The 23,999-nt window shown below is 44.9% G+C and overlaps 1 protein-coding gene across 6 annotated transcripts in view; it reads left to right on the top strand.

Moving 5' to 3' along the window:
* Positions 1–23,999, top strand: part of BIRC6 (baculoviral IAP repeat containing 6) — a 2,386,688-nt gene that overhangs the window by 1,064,848 nt on the left and 1,297,841 nt on the right. For all 6 annotated transcript variants that reach the window (XM_086926902.1, XM_086926900.1, XM_086926901.1 and 3 more), the window contains one exon: positions 7,922–8,049. In XM_086926902.1, the coding sequence (XP_086783028.1) occupies positions 7,922–8,049 (128 nt within the window). The remainder of the gene's footprint in view (positions 1–7,921; positions 8,050–23,999) is intronic.

Genomic DNA, 23,999 nt, shown 5'->3' with positions numbered 1-23,999 from the left:
GCGCCAAAATGTCACAGGGGATTGTTACATCGAGAGCGCAGTTGTTACAAACAGGGGCCATCTGTCTCACATGGATCAGCGTTAACGTGCTCAAAGTTATAGGGAAGGGGTGTCTGAGTTAGCGTTAGCGCACCCGGGTAAATAGGGAAAATTTACCTGGTTTTGAGCGTAAAGAGGGACGGAGTCCCATTAGGGAGAGGCGGGAGAGAATCTCCATCAATTCAGTAATGTTTGTTACGCGCGCTTCACTAAGGTAGAAGCCTGGAGTGTGGCTCACCTGATCGTAGCGCTAGTCTGTCTCTTTACTCTCCTCTGGCTGTCAGCAGTGAAGTGAGCCACCGCGAGGTGCCGGCGCTAGATGCTACCGGGAGGCTCGCCCTGCTCTGGCCAATCAGCTGCAGGTTGCCCAGGGAGTGAGGAAAAAGATGTGTTTTTTTATTAAGGGATCGTGATTGCGTTGTAAGCCTATGACCCAAGGGAGGCGAGTGCAACACAGACTCATATGTAACCCATTGTTTGCCTGAACAGTATTAAAAGCATAGTTTAAAAGCAAAATATCCACATGAAACACTGAGTGGCTCGACTCGATGTCAACATTGAAGGAGCAGGAATGGTATACAATAATGTACAAGGTTGATTATGCAATTGATTGGTGCTTCAACAACACCCGAAGTAGACCATCAATTCATATAGTGTACATATCGATTAGAATGCATTTGCTCAAATTGTAAGAGACCATTACGTACATACATCTTTCTCCGATGTTGATTGGCACAGCGTGATACAGTGTACATGTCAATGAAATATAGTACGTGTATTCAAAAACAATCCTCTTTGCCGCCTGCATTAGGCATTCTGGTCATTGGTTCAGTCCGGATCTAAAAGGGCCATCTGGGAGAAAGTGGTTTCCAGTTCATTAAGGCCCGTTTGTACAGAGTCAAAAAATTGCATCCATTTGCATTCGCGCACATTAAGGATAGAGTTGAGATTGCCTCCCCGTGGGCCCAGTGTAATTTTCTCAATAACCACCCACTTGATTGATTCGGGTGTGTGTGAGTGCTCCTGGAAGTGTTCTACAAGGGGGGCTCCCACCGTTTTGCACCTGATCCTGCTGCAATGTTGTAGCACACGGTTCTTAATCTTTTGTTTCGTCTGGCCTATATATATCATCCCGCAGGGGCAGAAGATAGCATAGATCACTCCCTCAGTGTTACAGTTCGTGAAGGTTTTCAAGGGTACAGACAATCCATTGTGTGTTATTGTTCCAGTCTCTAGGCATAATTGGCAGGCCTTACAGTTTCCGCATTTGTGGTTTCCCAGGATGGCAGGAAGGTTCCACATTGATTGTATTGTGGGGGCAGTCGGGTTGTCTAGCATAGAGCGTACTACAGTGTCTCTGATGCTCTTTGCTTTTTTGAATGCATGCATTGGTGGATTGGGCATCTGGAGGGTCTTTGATACAATGTTCCAGTATTTGTTCACTGTCCTGCGTACCGCATTGCTTTTGCAGCAGTAGGTGGTCACGCAGATCATTCTGTCATCCAACGGTTGACGCGTCTTTGGTGTCAGCAGTGATTCTCTATCGCTGAACCATGCCCTCTTACGTGCTCTCTTCACCAATCTCTTCGGGTATCCTCTTTCAAAAAGTCGGAGGATCAATTCATCAGATTCATGAAAGTAGTCATCTTTCTTCGTACAATTCCTCCTGATCCTGAGGAATTGTCCGAACGGTAGATTGTCCCGGAGGGCCCGGGTGTGGTGGCTAGAGTATTGCAGTAAGGTGTTTCTTTCTGTCGGTTTTCTGTACAGAGTGGTGAAAAGGATTCCCTCACTTTCCTTGATAGTTATATCTAGAAAGTCAATGGATTCATTATTACAGGTGCTGGGTTTCTGGCAGCGCATGGGACAGAATCAGCGCTGGTAGCCGTGTTAGACAATCTTCGTGCGCGGGTCGACACAGGTCGGGCAGCCTTTCTAGTGCTGCTCGACATGTCGGCCGCGTTCGACACGGTGTGCCACCCCACCCTTATCAGGAGACTGGCGGGGTTACGGCGTTGGCCAGGGACTAGCTAGTCTCCTATCTTGACAACAGACAGCAGGTAGTGGCTCTGCCGCCTTTTAAGTCGGATGTGCGGAAAGTCGGGCAGGGGGTACCACAGGGCTCGGCCATCAGCCCCATACTTTTCAACTTGTACCTCCGCCCTCTGATCCAACTGATAAAATCTTTCGGCATATCGGTGTTTAATTACGCCGACGACACTCAGTTGGTTTACTCATTGGAGGGCAAAAATGCCGTCTCACTAGAGACTTTCCACCGCTGCTTGACTGCCACTTCGAACTGGTTGCGTTCCAACTCCCTCCAGTTCAACGGATCTAAGACGGAGGTTCTCTACTGCTCCAATGATCGTGTACCACGTGCTCTACCGGATGAGTTCTGGCCTCCTTCTTTTTCTGGGACGGTGACGGCCGCAGAGTCTGCTCGTAATCTGGGGGTCATGTTTGACCCCAACCTTCAACTGGATCTTTTCGTAAATAAGTCCGTGGCCACTTGCATGATGCTGCTTCGGATGTTGTGGAAGGTCCTACCACTTCTTCCAGCTCAGGCTAGGCCAGAGGTAGTGCGGGGTCTGATCCTAAGCAGATTGGACTACTGCAACGCACTACTTCTGGAGGCGCCTAAAACGCTGGTGGGCAGGCTGCAGCGGGTCCAGAACATTGCAGCCAAGCTGGCACTATCTTGACCACGCGCTGCCTCATCCACTCTGGCATTACAAGATCTACATTGGCTGCCGGTTCACCAGCGGATCCTCTTCAAAGCATCCTGTCTGGTCTTTAGAGCTTTACATAGACAGGGCCCAGTACTGTTACAGAACCTTTTTTCCTGGTATACCACATCTCGGAGCCTGCGCTCCTCGTCGGCGTACTTGGTGTCGGTTCCTAGAGTGCAGAGAGTAAGGCTGGGTGGACGGTCGTTTAGTTTTGCGGCCGCCAGACTCTGGAACTCCCTTCCGCTCTCGTTAAGAAGCCAAGGTGAATTCCTAGCCTTTAAAAAGGGGCTGAAAACCCATCTGTTTCCCAGAATAGCTTAACTTTGCAACTGTTTCTTAGAGCAGCCTATTTCCGCATCGATGGTTGTGGCTTATCTAGTCAAAGCGCCAGGAGGCCCTTTGGGTGACAGATTAGCGCTATATAAGTATGCCAAATAAATAAATAAATAAACAAATAAATAAAGTATTTCTAAGTGTAACTTGTTCTGTGCTTTTGCCTCTGATCTCATAAAGAGTCCAGAGGAGTGTGTTAGTAAATAAATACATATATATTTTATATATATCCTGTGTGGTGTCCTTTCAGTTGATATTCAAGGGGTTACATATGGTAAAACAGCTGGCTTTACACGCCCTCAAGAGTCTTTTAGCCTAAGACTGTTCTGTCCACGCTACCTCTAGGATAGCTGGTCTATAAGGTTGACTTTACAACCATCACCATAAGGGTTGTTTGGACTGGTGCAAGGTGTTCACTAGAATAGTGAACATCGTATACCAGGCCAACTTCTCACAACCTTCCTAAAAAATACAGGTTCCAATCCTACCCAGAGACTGATCTTGGATTCTGAACACAGTTCAGCTAGATCTCCACCAGTATCTTGTTCCGCGATTACAAAGGCACAGCCCGTAGTAGGGGAGGATTTTCTGGCAGTTCCCTTTCCTGAGCACCAGTATCTTTTGTGCCTTCACTTCAGTCTCGCATACCATCCATCACTTTCCAAATGCCCCGCATGACAAGGAGGATAGTGAGGAGCAGGCACACTATTTGTCACCCCATCACTATACTAATGCCAGACTGTAATTAGACCTTCAAAATGCTAGTGATCTTGATATCGCACCAGAGATTGAATTGGACTTACAATTGGGGCTCACATCCTACACCATAGTAGTTTGTAGGACTGCTGAGGTGATGGAGCTACTGTTTCCAGCTGTGGAAACTAAAGCCTGTTTGTGATTCTGTCATCCGTAAAGGAGGGACTGTGCAGTGACATGCAGTCTATGATTCTGTCATCTGTGTAGGAGGGGCTGTGTAGGGACATGCAGTCTGTGTTTCTATCAGCTGTAAAGGAGGGGCTGTGCAGGGACAAGCAGTCTGTGATTCCGTCATCCGTAAAGGAGGGGCTGTGCAGGGACATGCAGTCTATGATTCGGTCATCTGTATAGGAGGGCCGGTGCAGGGACACGCCGTCTATCATTCTGTCATCTGTATACCATTGGGTGTGCAGGGACATGCCGTCTGTGTTTCTATCGGCTGTAAAGGAGGGGCAGTTCAGGGACATGCAGTCTACGATTCCGTCATCCATCAAGGAGAGGCTGTGCAGGGACATGCGGTCTATGATTCTGTCATCTGTATATGAGGGCCTGTGCAGGGACACACAGTCTATGATTCTGTCATCTGTATAGGAAGGGGTGTGCAGGGACATGTTTGCTTACTGAAATCTTACAACCAGGCCCTTCAATTTCAGAGCCTTTGCTACCTTTCATTGAATCCCTGACAAAAACTGTCTGTGACGTTGCCAACACTATGTTCAGTGTTCCTGGTAAATTTCCCCATTGTTAGATGCAATAGGTCTAGTCTGGGTGATCTTCAGTCTAACACAACACCCAACAGTGGGAAATCTTGTAGTGTAGGCTTCGACCAGCAACGTGAACTTAAGTGTCTTTCTTCTCCCCCTGGCTGATAGCGAATCAAACTGTATTGATGTACTTGGCAAGAGCACCCTCTGACTTTGCTGCATATAGCCCCCTCCTGATCTTTGGTTGAAGAATCTGTGCTCAAGTCTACACTGTGCCTCCCTACCTTCCCTGGAGCTGGAGCGACTCTGAACCGGATGTGAGAATATTACAATTTTTGAATGGTAACTCTGGATCTTCACCTTCTCCTGGAGCGTCCTTGGCCACCAAGGAGGTGTGAGGAGCCGTGACTCTGTCCACCCTAACATGTTTGCCCTCTGCCTCAATTCAGCCTTTGGATTTCAAATCCCTTAAGATGCCGGTGCACAGCCCTTCAGGCTTACCTTCTTCGGCGCCTGGGTCTGGTCAACCGTCTCCATTGGCACCGCTCAACGGCACACCACTTCCCCTTTCTGATGTCAGCTTTTCAATGTCAGATATAGCCAGATGCGGTGCTGGGGAAGCCACCTATCTCAGACACCTTCACTCAGCTCACTGTGAAGTTCCCTCCAATTTTTCCTTCTGATTACACGATTTTGGAGAAGAGGGAGAGTAACTCCCCACCTCATCTCTGACACTGCCCAACCTCCTCTGGAGGACAGCTGGTCATGCAAGTAATCATTATTATGGTAAATTGCTCACTTTGTGTGGATGCATTATTGCCTTGTTCCTTGTGGAACATATGTATGCGTCTTAGACATTTTTGGATAGACTTATGTTGGTTTAGTTCCCCTTTTTCTATTTTAACACGAACAATTGTGCTTGCAGCTTTTTGCCTCGCACCTATGCCTATATGGGGACGTATCTCTCGTACAAGCTCCCTTCATTCCATAGAGTTTCCTTCTGCTCTATGTTGGCATTTTTCAGTATTTATTGGCACACTCTTCTTTTCCTGTCAGAGGTTTGGGACGCATGGAATAGTCCCTTCCCTGCAGTATCTTGTGTCCTATCAGTGTCTTGCTTTGGGAGGCTGCTGTTGATATTCTGGAAGAAATAGCCTTGCCTCTCTCTTCTTGGGCACCCGTGGTGCTTGCTAGTTAAAAAAAATTAAAATTAAAATAAAACGTACCCTCAAATGTAATAAACGCTATATTTTTTGTACGGTAAGTTATATTTATATATCATTTCAAACGTTAACATGGTACAACTTTTTTTTTCCTAGTCATGTGTTGTAAGATTGTGGCTATTGCTTCATCAATTTAAGGGCATGCTCTCTTGTACACCCTTGGTCTCTTTTGCCTCCTTCATCTTTGCAGACTAATGTCCATTTTTTTGCTTTTGGGATCTACCTTGTCCCTTCATGTTACCACATTGCTGTTCGAGGTCAGCTATCGCCCATGGCTTTTACCTGCCTCTCCTTATTCATCAGTCCCCACCATATATTTCTTGTTCTGTGTGGTGGTTGATGTTTAACTCTTTTATTGAGATTTTTTTACCCTTGGCTTTTTTCTCTTAGAGAGGTTCCCCAGTGACTTGGTTGCATTTTTCGACCGCTCTTTTAGTCTTTGTTTTCTCTTGATCCTACACGCAACTTATTCATCTAGCCCTTTCAGGGTTAGTTTACCATTCCTTTTTAAATTTTGCACTCTCTCTTCTTGAGAGTTCCTTGTGGCTTCCATTCCCTTTGGAACCTGTGGAGTAGTTTCTCTTCATAATCCGTGGGGTATTAAAGGCTTTTTGCGATCTCCATATGTGGTATTTTGCAGGATTTTCTTCTGATAGGTTTATACTTCATACACTATTTTCTGTTCCCGGTCTTATGTATGGATGCTCTATCCTGGACTCCATACTTGGATTCATGTATGTCCTGTACCCTTTTGGATTCAGCTTTTCATGCATGGTATTATTTCTACTTCTGCTTCTTTGTCCTTGTTCGATGATGTACCCTCCGTATCTTCCCTGATACCCCAGCCAGGATGTTTCGGAGGCATTCTTATCCTAATCCTCCCCGTGTTAGTATTTCATGAACACTGATGCAGGTCTTGAATTCTCTCTAGCGAGGTTTTTCAATCTGCAGTCTTACTTCACGAGATAAGCCTCTGGGGCTGTTGTAGCTTCCCCAGTCAGTTGGCTTTGTTTTCCTGTGTCAGCTGACATAAGTTTACTTTTGTGTGTAAGGCTTCTCACACTTTCCCTTTAATTTTCTAGTTGCGTGGCTCTTTTCACCCTAGTACTCTTATTGTCTCAGACATTATCGTCTCATAATTGGTTCCTTGTCCAAATGTATGTATTATATTTATATCTGTATATCTATATATATATATATGTGTGTGTGTTTACTTATGTCTTTATACATGTTTTCTATACATATATATCCTTTCTTCCTTCTTTAACAATTATCAGTGTCCACTTTTTTCTTCCCCATTTAAGTATCCTATTGGTGCTTCCAGAGATGCTCCTCTGGCTCTTGTAGTTTCTGCATCTGATGGGGATATCTAGCGGCAGATTTCTTATCTTAGATTCCTTCCCAGGTGCCAGACTGGATCCGAAAATGTGACATCAAAGGTGTCCTTATAAGCCCTCACTCGATGCACTGACGCAAGTTTCTTTGGTGACTATTTATGCAACAATAACTCAGAGCCACTTAGAGAAACAGTCTCTGGAAACAGTGCGCCAGAAGGAAAACATCTTGTATCAATGAGTACAAAATGAACAAACAGTAGTAGTGTGCAAAATGGGGATCTAGGAGCCGACCGGGTCTTCAGTTAAGGAAAATGCAGCTAGATCTTGTTCGTCTAAGTGGACAGAATGCTTTTTTGTAAACTGATGTCAGCGCAGAGAGCTGCCACCTATATATGGCTCTGTATCGTAATTTCTAAAGGCAGGAAGGGGGCACTGGTAAAATCCTGGGCGCCACCATTCGTTGCACGAGAGCAAATACTGGAAATGTTTCCTGATCCAGTCGGATCCCAGTAGCTGCTCAAAATCTGCAGTTATATGGAGTATGCTCCAGAAAGAGTATTATCAAAGGTTTGTTCATTGGCCACCTGCCAGTTAAGTTGTCATTCATGGCTTGAAATACTTTGCAGTAATTGAGCATAATATATATATATATATATCTTTCTCTCTCTCTTTCTCTCTCTCTCTTTCTCTCTCTCTCTCTTTCTCTCTCTCTCTCTCTCTCTCTCTCTCTCTCATTCTCTCTCTTTCTCTCATGTTTAATGGATCAAGCTTGAATTGCTATTATTTTTCCCCCCTTATAGGAAATCAGTGGAGTTTTATTAATAATAATCTACACACGCAGTCTCTCAATAGATCAACAAAGGGAAACAGTAGTTTGGATAGATTATATTCAAGAAAGATCCGAAAACAGCTTGTTCATCACAAACAGGTAGTGTCCACAGTGTATCAAAAGTGTGCGTTTTATGCACTTTCTTATAGAAAGCTTTCTGCATGCAATTTAAATTGATTACGAACACCTTTGAAAGTTCTTGTGTTTTTTAAATGTGTCATTGTTTGCATTTAATCAAAAATATCTTTTTCACTCTTGTTAGCAGTGAAGAGATCCCTTTTATTTTGACTTTCTGTAACTACTGATAGTTGGTTTTCCTAAGTTCATTAGTCTGAATGATCTTGTTGTTTTGCTAATAAAAAAAAAGAAAACACAAACATTGCATATTAAAGCAATATTTCAAGCGCCTTAAAATGCATCCTTTTTTCTAAATATGAAGTGGAATTACATTGTAATACTAAGTGCAATGTGCATTAAAAAAGGAATTCATTTTGCCTTGTATTGTAGCATTTAAATATTGGTTACTCTGATTATGTGGGCTACGGAAGTGCTTATCGGCATGGTGATACCTTCTCTTAAATGTTGCAGGGCATACTTAAAGGCTATTCACTTCAGTTAGATGTGTATTGTGCATTAGAAGTTCTGGTTTTCAAACGTCTCTGTTGGTTTGCAGCTGCTACAATTTCCATTACATTTTTCTTGACTTGCGCCTCCTCTTGATTGACTCACAACTTTAGTATGCCAAAACATTAACGATTCCACATTGTGTTCCTCCTTTGCACTCCTCTTTTTCTGAGCACCTTTCTTATTTAGCAGTTTAATAATTGGAAACAATTTTGGTATTTTAGATAGGCCAAAGTTGTGTATTTTAAAATTGATATAGCATTTGCTTCTCATTTGTGTGTTTGAAGCGCTTGGCCTCGTGGATAGCTTGCTCTGTAGTGTGTGTGATTGGAAGGGTGTTGTCCCTGTTTTGATCTTTTATAGTGGGTTCTTTCATATTGTGTATTATGACCACCAAAGGGTGATTACCATATTATGGGACTCATTGCCTAGCAGTTTATTGCTAGTAATGTGCTGGCAGCCTTGTTCAGCTTTGAAGGCCCCTTTAGGATGTTTTTTTATTTTATTTCCCATCTTGATGGTTTCCGCAAATAGATACCCATTCTGAGGTGTTGTGGACCTGAGCAATTGTGGGTGGGAGCAAAGGGGGTCCGGTCTGCAAGGATAGACTGCATTTGGGTTATCCTTTCAGTTAATATCATTAGATGCTGTCAAGTAGCGGTCTTACTTGGTGTTTAGATAAGAGTTTCTGGAGTGAACTATGTTGAAGCGAACTGATGGGCAGCAACCTGTCCCTGCCCAATGGTCTGATTGAATGGTTACATTCCATGGACTGATAATGGTATTGAATTTTAGGTGAGGACTGTAGTGTATCTGTCCATATTTGGTATACGAGAGCTATGTGGCAAACTGTATTATTATTGGACTTGTATTAGTTTACAGTTGGCTTCAGAACTACTGAGTATTAGATAATTAATCTGGGACACAACAGGATAGTAATTATAGCGCTATTTATCACACTCACAGGCTGGTAGTGGTCGTTTTCCTAGGGCAATGGTCTGTCTTGTGTGCCAGGCATGGGAGTGCTTTTGGCATTGTTCACATCTGGTGAAGCTGTTAAATTAGTGGAGTCTAGACATTTACCAGTGGTGAAGGATATTGATACTTTTGAGTGAATCCTAAGGCAAGAAATATTTTTCCAAAAACAAAGGGATTCACCCTTATGGGAAAGTATAGAAGTGTTCCTCCAGACTACATGTGTCTCCTACAATGGTGGAAAGCACACAGCTTTGTTTAAATACCCCTCACCCACCAAAAAGACCCTTGGTGGCATGCTTCATCAACGGGGTCTCCCCGCCCGCTGTGGGACGGGCGTGCTGTGACCTATGACTACGTGGGAGCACTGATTATGAAAAACAATACTATGTGTGGTGTAGGAGTGTGGTCGCAGCTCATCTGCGCCGGTTAGGGGTGTCAGTCTTCCCCTACCTCGACGACTGGTTGTTGAAGGCGGACTCGCCCCAGACAGTCGTCAGCCACCTTCAGACTACGGCCGACCTCCTGCATTTGCTGGGGTTCTCCATCAATGTGCCGAAGTCGCACCTGTGCCCGTCTCAGAAGCTCCTCTTCATTGGAGCGGTTCTCGACTCGGCGCAGTTTCGGGTTTACCCTCCCGAACAGCGGGTTCTGGATATACAGGCTCTGATTCCCATCTTTCAGCCGTTATCTCGGTCAGGTTGACGCTGCGGCTTCTGGGGCTGATGGCCTTCTGCATCCTTCTGGTGCTTCACGCCAGGTGGCGGATGCGGGCTCTGCAGTGGGACCTGAAGTTTCAGTGGGCCCAGCATCAGGGCAACCTGTCCGATCATGTCTTGATCTCGGATGGCACTGCAAGACAACTGCAGTGGTGGCTCACGGACCGCGACTGGGTCAGTGGCAGATCCCTCTCCCTACCCCACCCGGATCACGTGGTTGTGACGGACGCGTCCCTCCAGGTCTGGGGAGGCCACATGGGAGAGGCGGAGATCAGAGGCCTCTGGTCTCCGACGGAGTCCCGGCTCCATATCAACCTTTTGGAGCTTCGGGCGATTCGTCTAGCACTGAAAGCATTCCTCCCCTCTGTCCGGGGGAGTGTAGTGCAGGTGTTCACGGACAACACAAACGCCATGTGGTACTTCAACAAACAAGGCGGGGTGGTGTCGTGGACCCTTTGCCAGGAGGCTCTGCGCCTCTGGCAGTGGCTGGAACATCAGGGCGTGACCCTGGTGGTTCAACACCTGGCAGGCTCTCTGAATGCCAGGGCGAACTAACTCAGCCGGCGGTGCATGATGGATCACGAATGGCGTCTGAACTCAGATGTGCCGCAAGGCCTCTTTCAGCAATGGGGAGAGCCTTGGTTAGATCTATTCGCCACAGAAGAGAACGCGCAAGGTCATCAGTTCTGCGTGTTGGAATTTCCAAGGCGGCATTCGCTCGGAGACGCTTTTCGTCGCGAGTGGAGTTGCGGTCTATTGTACGCCTTTCCGCCTATACCACTTCTGCCCAGAGTGCTGAAGAAGATCAGGCGCGACCGGGCCCAGGTTATCCTTGTGGCTCCGGACTGGGCACGAAGATACTGGTATCCCGAGCTACTCAGCATGTCAGTCGATCCCCCGATTCGTCTGCCTCTTCGGGAGGACCTTCTGTCGCAGCAGCAGGGGTCGGTCCTGCACCCGAACCTGTCCAGTCTCCACCTACAAGCTTGGAGATTGAGCGGCGGCAGTGGAGGCCATTTGACTTGCCTCCCGAAGTCTGTGATATCATTCTGGCAGCCAGGCGTCCCTCCACAAAGTCGGTATACGCCTGCAGGTGGAACAGATTTGTGGCATGGTGCACAGCAAAGGCTGTGGACCCTCTCTCTGCACCCCTATCTGAAGTTCTACTCTTCCTTCTTTCCCTTGCCCAGCAGGGCTCTGCTCTGGGCACTGTTAAGGGGTACCTTTCTGCTCTTTCCGCCTTCTTACGGCTACCTGATCAGCCTTCCTTATTCAAGTCCCCCATTGTAAATAGATTTCTGAAGGGCATCACACACATGTTCCCTCCTGTTCCCTTCGTGATGCCCCAGTGGGACTTGAATCTTGTACTCACTTATCTAATGTGTGCTCCCTTTGAGCCGCTCCATAACTGTCCTCTCCGTCTTCTTACCCTGAAGACTGCTTTCCTGGTTGCCATCACCTCTGCCAGGAGAGTGAGTGAGCTCCAGGCTCTTTCTTCTACTCCACCTTTCCTCTCTGTTCATCCGGACAAGGTGGTGTTGCAAACATGACCTTCCTTTCTGCCCAAGGTTGTCACGGCCTTCCACATCGGGCAGTCCATTACTTTGCCCACCTTCTTTCCGCCTCCGCATCCCTCGAAAGAGGAAGAGAGGCTCCACCGTCTGGACCCAAAACGTGCGCCCTCTTATTACCTAGATCGCACACGCCAGTTCTGGGTGGATGACCAACTCTTTGTTGGTTACGTGGGCGCGAAGAAGGGAAAGGCGGTACACAAGAGGACCATTTCGCTGTGGATTATCTTGTGTCTTCAGGCATGCTACTCCATGGCCAAAAAGGAGCCCCCTGCTGGATTGCGGGCTCATTCCACTCGAGCCACGGCAACAACTGCTGCCTTGGGCCGAGGAGTCCCCTTACAGGACATTTGCCAGGCAGCTACGTGGGCCTCGCTGCACACGTTCGCACGACACTACTGCCTGGACAGCCAAGTCCGGAGAGATGGCTTCTTTGGCCGTTCCGTCCTCCAGGACTTTCTGGTGTGATTATTGGTTCGCAGACCCACCACCGGGGTTGGTATTGCTGGGGTATCTATTCTAAGGTAAGGAATCTATCACTAACGTGTCTCTTTCAGATGCACAAGTTACTACTTGTGTAAGAATATATCTGTAAGAGACATTAGTTAGTGATAGATTCCTTACCGACCCACCCATCCTCCCCGTTCTGCGAACCGATATCTAGGGTTAAGGTCATCCCCTTTCAGGGTCCTAGTTTCATGGCACCACTGTTGGTTCTATCATGGCTCTGCGTATCTGGCGCGGAAAAGCTTTGTATCAGAACTGACGTCAGCGCGCATGGGCGGTGTCTAAGTACTCCGACATCATTCCGGCGCTAACGACGCCGACGACGGACGCGGAGCCGCAGACGACGCCTACCGACGCGCAGGGGTATTGCTACGCAAAAGTTTCCGGATCCAGTCTGACGCCTTGAGATATTCTAAGGTAAGCAATCTATCACTAACTAATGTCTCTTACAGATATATCGTTACACAAGTAGTAACTTGTGATTTAGGTGGAAAGCAGCTCCTGTTAGAGCACTCTCAACACCAGCGGCACTCTAGATCTGCTCACCTCAAATGTCTGTTTTTCTATCAAAGTTTTTAAGCATAGGATTAGCACAGTGCTATCCACGCCAAGATAGAAAAGGACAAAGTCTTTTGCCATTTATACAGCAAAGTCTTTAAGCATAGGACTAGTACAGTGCTGTCCTTGCCGAGCTGTAAATGACAAAAGCCTTTTATCACTCCAGGCACAATATTACAGCTTTGAATTGGTAAAATACCAAATCAAGCCAACCTGAAATGATTAAAAGCAACCCCTGACACAGTGTTTCGCTCTAATTAGAGCTCTTCAGAGAGGTAAAGCTTTGTCCAGACACAAGGGAGCACCCAGTATTAAGTCAAAACAAAACCCTTTCAGGCATAGTGACGCATAAATTATGCAAAAAAGGAGAGAACTCTGGGTAGTTCTCAAGTTTAGGTGGAAAGCAGCTCCTGTTAGAGCACTCTCAACACCAGCGACACTCTAGATCTGCTCACCTCAAATATATATATATATATATATATATATATATATATATATCTCGCAAATAAAACAGGGTTCCATCGAGCACTCAGGTCAAATAACACACGAAAGGCCGTCCCTTAAGTCAAATAATCCTGGTTTATTGAAGTCATAAACCAAACATGACTCGTTTCGCACTTCAAGAGCGCTTTTTCACACAATTTGGACAAATAAAGTTACTCCATTTTAACAACTCTCGTAATAGTACAAGAAGAAGTGCAATCATAGAAGGCGGACTGGAATAGTAAAAACGGGCGCCATCTTTAAGTATACAGACTCAAGTCATATACTAAATGTAAAATACATAGTATCAATCAACATGTACTGAAACAAAGAGTAAATCTAAAAAGATTGCACTCGGTCTGTAAAAGAACTCAGATCATAATGAAAATGCATCGGCGGGAGAGAATTGTCCGCCGCAATGCATTTTGGGTAACGTAGTTCATCGCCCTATGTTTCATAAACAATTCGTTTGAGCATGATCTGGACAGTTAATAACGAGAGTATCATATATGTGCTTTTGCAAAATGGGAACATCTGGTACTCATGTATATTAAGACTGTCGGTAAAAGAGATAATAACAGCTCAAAATGAGTCATGTTGTTTAGGCTTGTTAGTGCCTTATCTCTATATAGGAATTTCCATCCGGTCACATATTCACAGAGAAACCAGAAATAAACTGCACATCGCGGAGTAATCAATAAGTAACCAGACTTATGTAAACACACAGTGCACAAAAAAATTAAATGTCGTGAAAGTGCATAAAAGAGAAATACATAGGGAGACGACGGTGAAAAGGATTAAGGTGGCCGTGCCGCAGTCCTGAGGCATAGTCCCTCCCTTATATCCTGTGATCGAGAGAAGTCAGAAGAAGAAAAAGACAGAAATTAGAAAGATATGTGCAAGAAACATTTCAACAGGGAATCATTACACATTATTCTGTACAGATTATGCTATATTAAATTTCCGTCAAGCAGTTACCACATCTATTTCACATAAAGCGAGATGGCACTAACTATTTATTTGGTTTCATGCAATTGTATGGCCATCTCCTCATCCATATTGTGCCCTTTAGGATATCTAGTGCACATGCTAATTATGTGTCTAGATTCTTTTTGCCTGAGTTTCAGAATGCGGTTCCCCCCTCTCACTTGCAAGGGCACCTGTTCGATAACGAAATACTTCAGTTTGGTGGGATCTGAGAAATTATATGTCTCAAAGTGTCTGGCCACTGGATATAGTTGATCTTTTTTGCTAATGGCTCTTGTGTGTTCCAAGATCCGTTTCTTGGCCATGTGGGTGGTACTGCCCACATACATAAGATTACATGGACAGACTAAGACATAGATCACAAATGTAGTTGTACATGTAAGAAACTGTTTTATGGGTTTCATGCTGTTAGTACTAGCGTTCCAGTATTCTTTGATCATGTGACTGTGATTACAGGCTTTACAGTGGCCACATGGGTAAAACCCTTTGAGATCCACCCCTCTATTGACATTGGTTTGGCCTATGTTGTTATGAACCAGGAGATCTCTGAGGTTACGTCCCCGTTTGTACGTTTGTATCGGTTGCAGAGATAGAGGTGTGACAGCAGACAGTATTCCTAGATACGACAGATTACGCAATAGAGACTTGAGCTTCCAAGTCGGGAGAATAGGGCAAGGTTATTCAAGATATACTATTGTGATTACATCAATTTGACACAGATTGAAAACTGAGATTCTGTTGAAGACGGAAATACTAGAATAAAGCACCATTGCCACAACAACTCTATATCATTTGCATGCGAACAGTAAAAACGCAAGTCAACTAAAGTACAGTTTCTTGTGGTTACATGCTCAAATTACGGTCCCAGATGTAAAAAGCCCATAAGCAAGACGCATTAGACATTTACAAGATTTCCCCTGAAGAAGGAACACGCTTTCCCGAAATGCATTGGGCCAGCGTCAAATTGTGGTTCAACATCAACTATGGATGCATTTAAGAAACATTAAGTAGAATTAAGCATAAGATTTGTGAATGATGAAAGCATTTCTGTACAACAAATGTAATATACATTAAATGTGATGAGATAACATATTAATGAATTATACAACTGAAAAGAGTAACCGAGATTTTGGCTAAAGAAAATATATTGTAATGTTATGTTTATATTATGAATATTTTTGGTGTTTGGTTATGAAATGAGTAAAAAATGTTTGACATTATTTTGAACTAGAAGGTCAACAGTTACAGTGCACACTACGAGCAGGGTAACTCCTGTTCTGGCTCATTTCACATCTCTGTGTGCCATGCCCATACACACTGCATATGATATAAGTAAGACACCCCTCTAGAAGGCATTAGCCCTAATGCATGGTGCTCTATATCTCCTGTCCGGTCTTAGCTGCATGAGCACCAGTTCCAGCACTTGCCTTCTGCTTCCCTCCCGGGGGTACTGCAGGGACCGGACTTCTTTGCTTCTTCCTGACGCCACCGCATTCGCGCCAGGAGGCACTTGATAAGTGCAGCAGGGCTCTGTAATGTAGTGCAGGGCAATTAAATGAAGTAAATTAGGTGTATTAGAGTAAAAAGGATCCCATCCACAGGTGAGCTCTTCACAGTGCATCCAACATCTTCCAACTGAAGCCTTTCTAAACATAACATTCTCAGCTGGTGCACATAACATTCCAGAGCTCCTAGCAACATCATGAAAATGCCACACATCTCCCACCTTACAGAATAAACAATAATATAATTAAGTCCTAATTAACATAATCTTTCAAATAAATAGGTGTACGAGAGATTCTTGCTGATCTATGAGCTTGCAGCGGTGGGACACCACAAGAAGATGCATCCGAGGAAAATCCAAGATGACTTCTGCATTGATCCTCGAAACCTCGACTCTTAGAATCAAACCTACGATTGTCCTCAGGAGCTGAACTCCAAGAATCCGATTCAAAATCTTCTCTTACCACCACCACCCTATTCAAATTCCAAATTCGATGATCTGCTGTCTTGACTGCATTATTAAAAACCTTAATGACTTGAATAGGTTTCAAAAACATTGCAGACAGCATTTTGTTTTTCTTACCCAGGTTTTTTATGAGAACCCAATCACCCACCTTAACAAGTGTAATTTTTACATTTTTCTCAAGTCATAGAGCCTCTTCCTGTTATCAATTTTGAGCGATTCACGTAATCTCCAGTCACCATCATCACCGGAAAATGCTCTAGGTTGTAAGTCATTGACCCAAGCAGGAGTTACTAAGGTATTGGCTCTTCTTGACCTGAAAATCTCAAAGGGGGTTCTACCTGTAACACTATGTTGAGATAACCTATATACCTTAACTTTTTTAAATATATTGCATCTCCAATCAGATCCAGAAGATTTTGCCATTCTAATAGTCTCCTTAAGAACCCGGTTGAACCTCTCAACCATTCCGTTGGTTTCTGGGTGATATAAAGCTGACCTTTTGTGTCTCACACCATGTTTAGAAAGAAATGTCACCATTTCTTTTGACACTAGTTGAGTGCCATTGTCTGTCAGAATGGTATTAGGGATTCCCTCCCTAGCACACAGTTTTTCCAAAAATGCAATTACGTGTTTAGTTTCTATACCCCGAGTAATAGCTATCTCAGGTTACCTAGAAAACAAATCCACCAAGACATACCACTCGCACCCAGCAGAAAAAATGGGGCCTAAAATGTCTAAACCCACTTCTTTCCAAGGTTCATCCGGACGACTCCTGATAATCATGGGTTGAACCTTGGGTTTCGCCACCCTTTCACTCAAAGCACATATTACATACAATCCCTTATCTTCCGTTCAACCTCCAAGTCCATGCCTGGCCACCAATAAGATGATCTTAAGCTCTCTTTTGTTTTAGAAATACCCAAATGACCAATATGTGCCAAACAAATTAATTCATCTCTGATGAGCAAAGGCGGAATTAATCTAGTACCTCTCATGAGCAAACCCTCTTGTTCAGACAGTTGATCTTTAACATGCCAGAATTTCTCCAACATCTCATTCCCCTTAGATTTCACATGCCAACCCGCGTTAATGGACTTTACAAGCCGCATCATAACAGTATCTTCTTGTAAAGCCTTTACCCACCTATCTTTGTCAATCACCCCTTCATCTATGACACAAACCAACTCATCATCTTCAAAGTCTTCACTCACACTAGATTCCTCCTTCTGGCCTAAGCGAGATAATGCATCCGCTACTTTATTTTCAATTCCTGGAATATACTTTACCTCAAAATTGTAGTCTTGTAACCCAACAACCCACTTTGTGATTCTATCCGAAACAGCATCCATCCCTTTTTTCTTCAAAATCTCACAAAGTGGTTTATGATCCGTCCTTATTTCAAAAGTGCTGCCCCATAACGTGTTCGTAAGTTTTCTTACAGAGCAATACACCGCTAAGGCCTCTCTTTCCACGACCGAGTAACGTGTCTCAGCACCTCTTAAGCTCCTTGGTAAAAAATAATATCACCTCTTCCTGACCTCTAACCTTCTGAACCAACACAGCCCCTAAGCCTTTCACACTGGCATCCGTTGTTAAAATTGATTTCTCTCCCGGATCAAAACTATTAAATTTTGGTGCAACACTCAACTTCTCTTTTAACAAACCAAATTCCTGTTCGCACTCATCACTCCACAATAATTCTCATCCTTTCTTGAGCAAGGACCTCATATTCACACACAAAGAAGCAAATCCCTTAATAAACTTGCTGTAATATTCAGCCACTCCCAAAAAACTCATTAACTCCTCTTTGTTAGCAGGGGATGGCATCTTTGAGATTGTAGAGACAAGACTTTCTTTAGGCAAGATTCCTCCTTTTGTAATTGTATGTCCCAAATACTCAATTGAATCTTTCGTAAATTTACACTTTTCAATCTTGACAGTCAAACCAGACTCACTCTACCGACCTAAAACTTGAAAAAGTCTATCATCATGTTCTTTATCGTCAGACCCAAAAATCAAAATGTTATCCTGATATACTCTCACACCACTTAAACATTTGATAATGTTTTCCAAAGCCCTTTGAAAAACCGATGCAGCTGATACTAAACCAAACGAAAGTATCACAAAGCGGAAAGTGCCATACGGTGTCACAAAGGCTGTTAAGTCTTTAGATTCCTCATCAAGATTGATCTGATGGTAGGCAGATCGTAGGTCAACTGTGCTAAAAATGTTGTCTCTCTTCAGCAGCATAAGCATGTCAACGATTTTTGGTAAGGGATATCGGTCTACCACCACATTTTTATTTAACTCTCTAAGGTCAACACATAGATGAAGAGAACCGTCCGATTTCTTCGCTGCGACAATGGGGGCGACCCATTCAGTGCCTTCAACTTCTTCTATGATACAATCTTTGACCAACCTTTCAAGCTCCCCTTTCACTTGCTCTCTGACTGCCACAGACACACTACGTACTTTGCAACAAACCGGTACTGCAGCCTCTTTCAATCTTATATGATGATAATAATCCTTCAAACACCCTAACTTGTCAGAGAAGACCATGGGCAATTTTGCCTTAAGACTGTTACTAAAGTCTTGATCTATGGTTGAGACTACTACACGTTGCGACACAAAAGGTTTCTTTAGCACAATAGGAGGAGATGAGTTTGAGTTCAACATGACCCCTAGATCTTTGAGCGAGCCACCTTATAATACTATCCCCTTTTTGTGACACATAAACTTTAGTGGTGGTCAATCTTTCCTTGTAGTTGATAAACCCCATGAAATAACCCATGAGTTTAATCGGTTCACCCCGATAGGCTAATGGTTTGATATCAGGGCGAACCAACTTGACTTTGTCTTTCAACTTGAGTAAATAAAATTCCCTCGCTACAATGGTGATCTTTGCCCCTGAATCAAATAGGACTTTAGTTGATTGACCATCCACAAGAATAGTATCAGAAGGACAGTTCTCACTCCCTTGATCATGCACTGTCTGTACTAAAATCTGGCCACAGTCAACTTCATCAACACCCTCAGTATCATCTTCAAAATCCTAAAAAATCTCATTAACCTTCCCTTTATAATTTTTTGCCTTACAAGCTTGTGAAAAGTGTCCCTTCTTTTTACATTTGCTACAGGTCACCTTCCATCCAGGACACTGTCTGCCATTAGCAAAATGACCACACTTCCCACATCTAAAGCATCTAATCTGTGAAAAATCGAATCCCCTCTGTGGTTTTTTGTTCGAGACATTGTTTGAAGAATTCTCGCTTTTAACTTCTTTCTGTGAAACAATACTTCTCCTAATTTCTTTTTGTGGAACACTACCTTTGGAGGTGGATCTAACCACTTGGACGGTGTCCCTGCCTTTATTCTCCCCATTTTTGTTTATTACTTCTACACATTTAATGGAATGTTCTATTCTTTTAGCATTGGTGATGGCATCATCCAAACTCGGCTCACCTTTTTGCCACAATTCCTCTCTAACCTTTTCAATATTTCATCCCAGCATGAACTGGTCCTTTATTTGTTCGTCAACAGACTCACCAAACCTACATGTTGAAGCTAATTTCCTAAGAGCTGTAATGTATTTTTCAATGCTTTCTTCTTCCAATTGTGTTCTTCTACCAAAGTGATACCTCTCCAATATAGTACTGACCTTCGGGAGATAATGTTTATCAAGTTTGGCCATGCATACTTCATACTCATTTAAACTACTGTTATCCATTTCAGGGAGATGGTCAAACACATCTTGGCCCTCCGAACCTAGACAATGCAACAACAATGCGGTCTTTCTCTCTGCATTTAAACTAGTACCACAAACTCTAGTATAACGCTCAAATACTTTGCACCATTTTTGCCATCTGATGGGAGGATCCCCAGGAGAAGACAAAAAGAACTGTCGTGCGGTTACATTTTGCATCTTTTTTTTTTTTATAAAGAAAGACTATCTTTCTAAAAAGAAAACTAAAGTTGCTCACAGTTACTTTGAATGCCTGAAGAAAAAGATAAAACCTATCACTAGGACACTAGTACACAATAAGCATTGTAAGATAATCAATATAAAGTACAAAACAAATGACAGTGAGGGGAAAAATCTATCTAATAGTTTACACTAAAATTCTAAGCAACATTTAAGTGTGCGTGTCACTGTAGTTTATTGCAGCACGTCAAATCAGTCTCACTGTGAAAGAAGGCTTAAGCCGCTAAATTACTGTGCTCGAAAATATCCCAGAAAGAAGTGTGCAAGTCACTGATCCAACATGCCGGCAGTTGAATCTTATGACTGCTCACAGCTGATCTGCCAAACAAAGTGTGCGTGTCACTGATGAAACTGGTAAATATGCGCTGATGAAGTGTGCGTGCCACTGAATGGACACGCTGATAGCAAAAATGCTGACACAACACTGTATAAGCAGTCACTCAGAAATATGCCCTGGCAAAGTGTGCGTGCCACTGAACAGACACGCTGACATCCGAAATGTAATTTTAAAAAAAACTTACACCATAATGTAGCCAGCAAAGTGTGCGTGTCACTGACTGAGCACGCAAAGAATACACTCAAAATGGCGCCTACGCTGCCGTACAGCGTGACGCGTGACGTTGTGAAGAAGTTGTCGCTGTCGCTTGGATACACTACGATGTATTGAGACGCTGCCTGGAAACAAAGCGATCGCTGCTGCTGCAGTGAGGCGCTGCCTGGAAACAAGCACTGCAGTGACGTCCTTCCTTAGCTCGAGAAAATCGGAGCAGTAGCTTTAAATGATGCCCAGAAAAACTGTAAGTCTCAGGGCAAGTTTAAGTTGAATGCAGTTGAATTCAAGATGCCAAAGTTTCAGCAACAGGTGCTAAATAATCGCTTCACATCAGGTGTCAAATGAATCGCCTCCAAATCAATTTTAAATAGAAGTCGGTTTCCCAAAGAAGTGACACCAACTACGATAAAATAAAACCAAGCAAGACTAAGGGCTTAACAAACAGGATTCGACATGAATACACTGGTAGTTGCTCTCTTGTTAGCCCAAATCATTAGTCCAAAAGCACATCCAAAGATGAATCTTTACTTATGAAGGTTAAATAATTCAAAGTAATTGAAGTGAAGAGAACTCCCCCCAAAAAATATAGTAGCTGAAAAAATCCAACTCAGCTATAAATTAGAGATTAAAACATAGTCACAGTACCTACATTTCTTGAATAAATGAGTCCATTATGAAGTAAAATCCAAATCAAATAAAGTCTAGTGTTGAGATTTTTCCTTCCTTTCCTTCCTTTCATCCCATCCTAGTCGCCAAGTGTAATGAAGTGCAGGACAATTAAATGAAGTAAATTCGGTTTATTAGAGTAAAAAGGATCCCATCCACAGGTGAGCTCTTCAGTGAATCCAGCATCTTCCAACTGAAGCCTTTCTAAACATAACATTCTCAGCTGGTGCACATAACATTCCAGAGCTCCTAGCAACATCATGAAAATGCCACAGGCTCCCGCAGCGCGGGACGCCCGCCGCACCATCACTTGCCTTCTGCCTCCCTCCCTGGGGAATACAGGGACCAGCCTCCTTTGCGGCTTCCTGCCGCAACCACATTCACGCCAGGAGGTGCTTGATAAGCGCAGCAGGCTCACGCAGCGCGAGTCGCCTGCAGCACCAGCACTTGCCTTCTACCTCCCTCCCTTCTACCTCCCTCCCAGGGGGACTACAGGGGCCGGCCTCCTTTGCGGCTTCCTGCTGTAGGAGAGTAGGGTCTGCAATCCTATGATCACCCAGATTTTTTGCTTTTGTTTCACTGGTTTACGACTTTCTCTGGCTGTGGGCCTGCCAATCAGACCCACAGCCTAGCTGTTCTCTCACTAAATTGACATGTGTACCTTAGGTGCATTATCCAATTGGTACTGGGCCACCTTATCAGACCCTGTCACTCAGGGCAGAGGTGTACCCAGGGCCTACCAGGGGCTGAAGCATGTATTATGCCACCCCTGGATGGCCATCTAAATCTGACACAACTGGCTGCACGACAGCTGGGGCAAGGTGGTGTAATCACCCTTTGCTTTAGATATAGTATACCTATATCTAACCCTAACAATGGACACACAGATTCCTATCAGTCACTCCTATGGCAGGCCTTGACAATCCTGAAGGCAGAGTCCTTGGAATCGTGTGAAATGGTGCTCTGGCATGAGCTGAGTCCGTTTGCAGCTTGCGGAACCAAGTCCTAATAGCTGTTCCATGATAACGCATACCATATACTCTTAAGTGCATTATAATCCTCGCGGTTAAATGCTATCTTTGGTATTGCTTTATCAAAACATGTCGAGTAAGGTGTCATACGAATTGGAATACTAACCCCTCGCCAATTCTGGCGACGGGGTTAGCATTCCACCCTTCTAGAGGGGCACTACATGTATGTAACTGTGAACCCCGGTTAAAGTTAACTGAAGCCTCAGCTCCACAAAGTGGATGCTGCCACCACAGACACGAGTCTGACCTCCTGCTGCTGGGAGTCCTTCCAGCGAGGAGAGCTTGGACAAAGGGTTTCCTGTCAGGGGCGGTGCTAGCACCATCCCAGACAGGGTTTTGTGTATCCTGGGTAGGCAGGGCTTTACAGGAAGGTGACTGCAAGTGGCACCCCGGTGCTCACTACGCATCTGCCGGCTAGAACCAGTTCCAGGGGCACACCAGCCCCTGGCCTGGGGAAAGTCCGGCATGGGAGAGGGGTGTAACCACCCCCCTTCCTGGTCCCACCCCTAGGGCAGGACCTAGTCGCGTACCCACCCCTTTCTTTAGGATAAAGGCAGGAGCGGGGACCCTTCCAAATTAGATCATCTTTGAATCAAGAAACTACTTTCTACGAAAGGAACTCTCGACTTCTTCTCAAGATTTCTCCCTTGTGGCTAAGGAGTAGTCACCCTGCATCCGCAGGCACCATCTAAGAACTCTGCGGTTTGCTGCACGTCCTTCCTCAGGAATCCGACCGACCAGCACGACGAGACCCTGCTTCCCTGGCACCTCTGACCTCTACCTACCTCTACAGCTGAGCTGAGAACCGTAGGTGCGACGAGACCTCGAGGGACCGGCCATCATCAGAACTGCACGACTTCTATCCAGCACGACCGCCGAGGGATCCTCTGGTGAGTGCTTTGGGGTCCGAGAAGCCCCGACCCTGAGCAGCTCCAGCACCGAAGTCCAGCCCCCCAGCATCTCCACGATCTGCGTGGGGCCCTTCTGCTTTTTGCTGCTCACCGCGTTGTCTGGCTACTAGCCCGTTGGCTTGTGGCCTTCCCGACGACGACAACACTGCTGGTCTGGTTGCTCCAGACTGCCCCTTGCTCCCTTCCAAAAGAGGAGCACCCCGGACCCTCCTGGTCCACTCCAGACGCCATTTTAGGTCCACCGAGTGGGCTTGAATTTGCCAATACTTGTTGCCCCAATCCTGGGTCCAGCGACGTCGACAGCATCAACCATCGTGGGACAGCTCGCACCTCCATCCTGGTCGCCGACAACGCCTCCTGGTCCGTGAGACTGCAGAGCCCAGCGTCGCCCACTCACCTAGTCGAGGTGACTACCATCCGGTGCCCTCCTGGTGCCATCTGATCACTGGCTAGTGGTCAAGAACTTGTTCCCCTCTGCTTTCAGGTGTCATCCATCTTCGATCCAGGCTTGGA

The sequence above is a fragment of the Lissotriton vulgaris genome, chromosome 6, assembly GCF_964263255.1.
Source record: "Lissotriton vulgaris chromosome 6, aLisVul1.2, whole genome shotgun sequence".
Classification (NCBI taxonomy): domain Eukaryota; kingdom Metazoa; phylum Chordata; class Amphibia; order Caudata; family Salamandridae; genus Lissotriton; species Lissotriton vulgaris.
The sequence above is the reverse complement of the archived record's forward strand: the minus strand, read 5'-3'. Positions and strand labels throughout refer to the sequence as shown.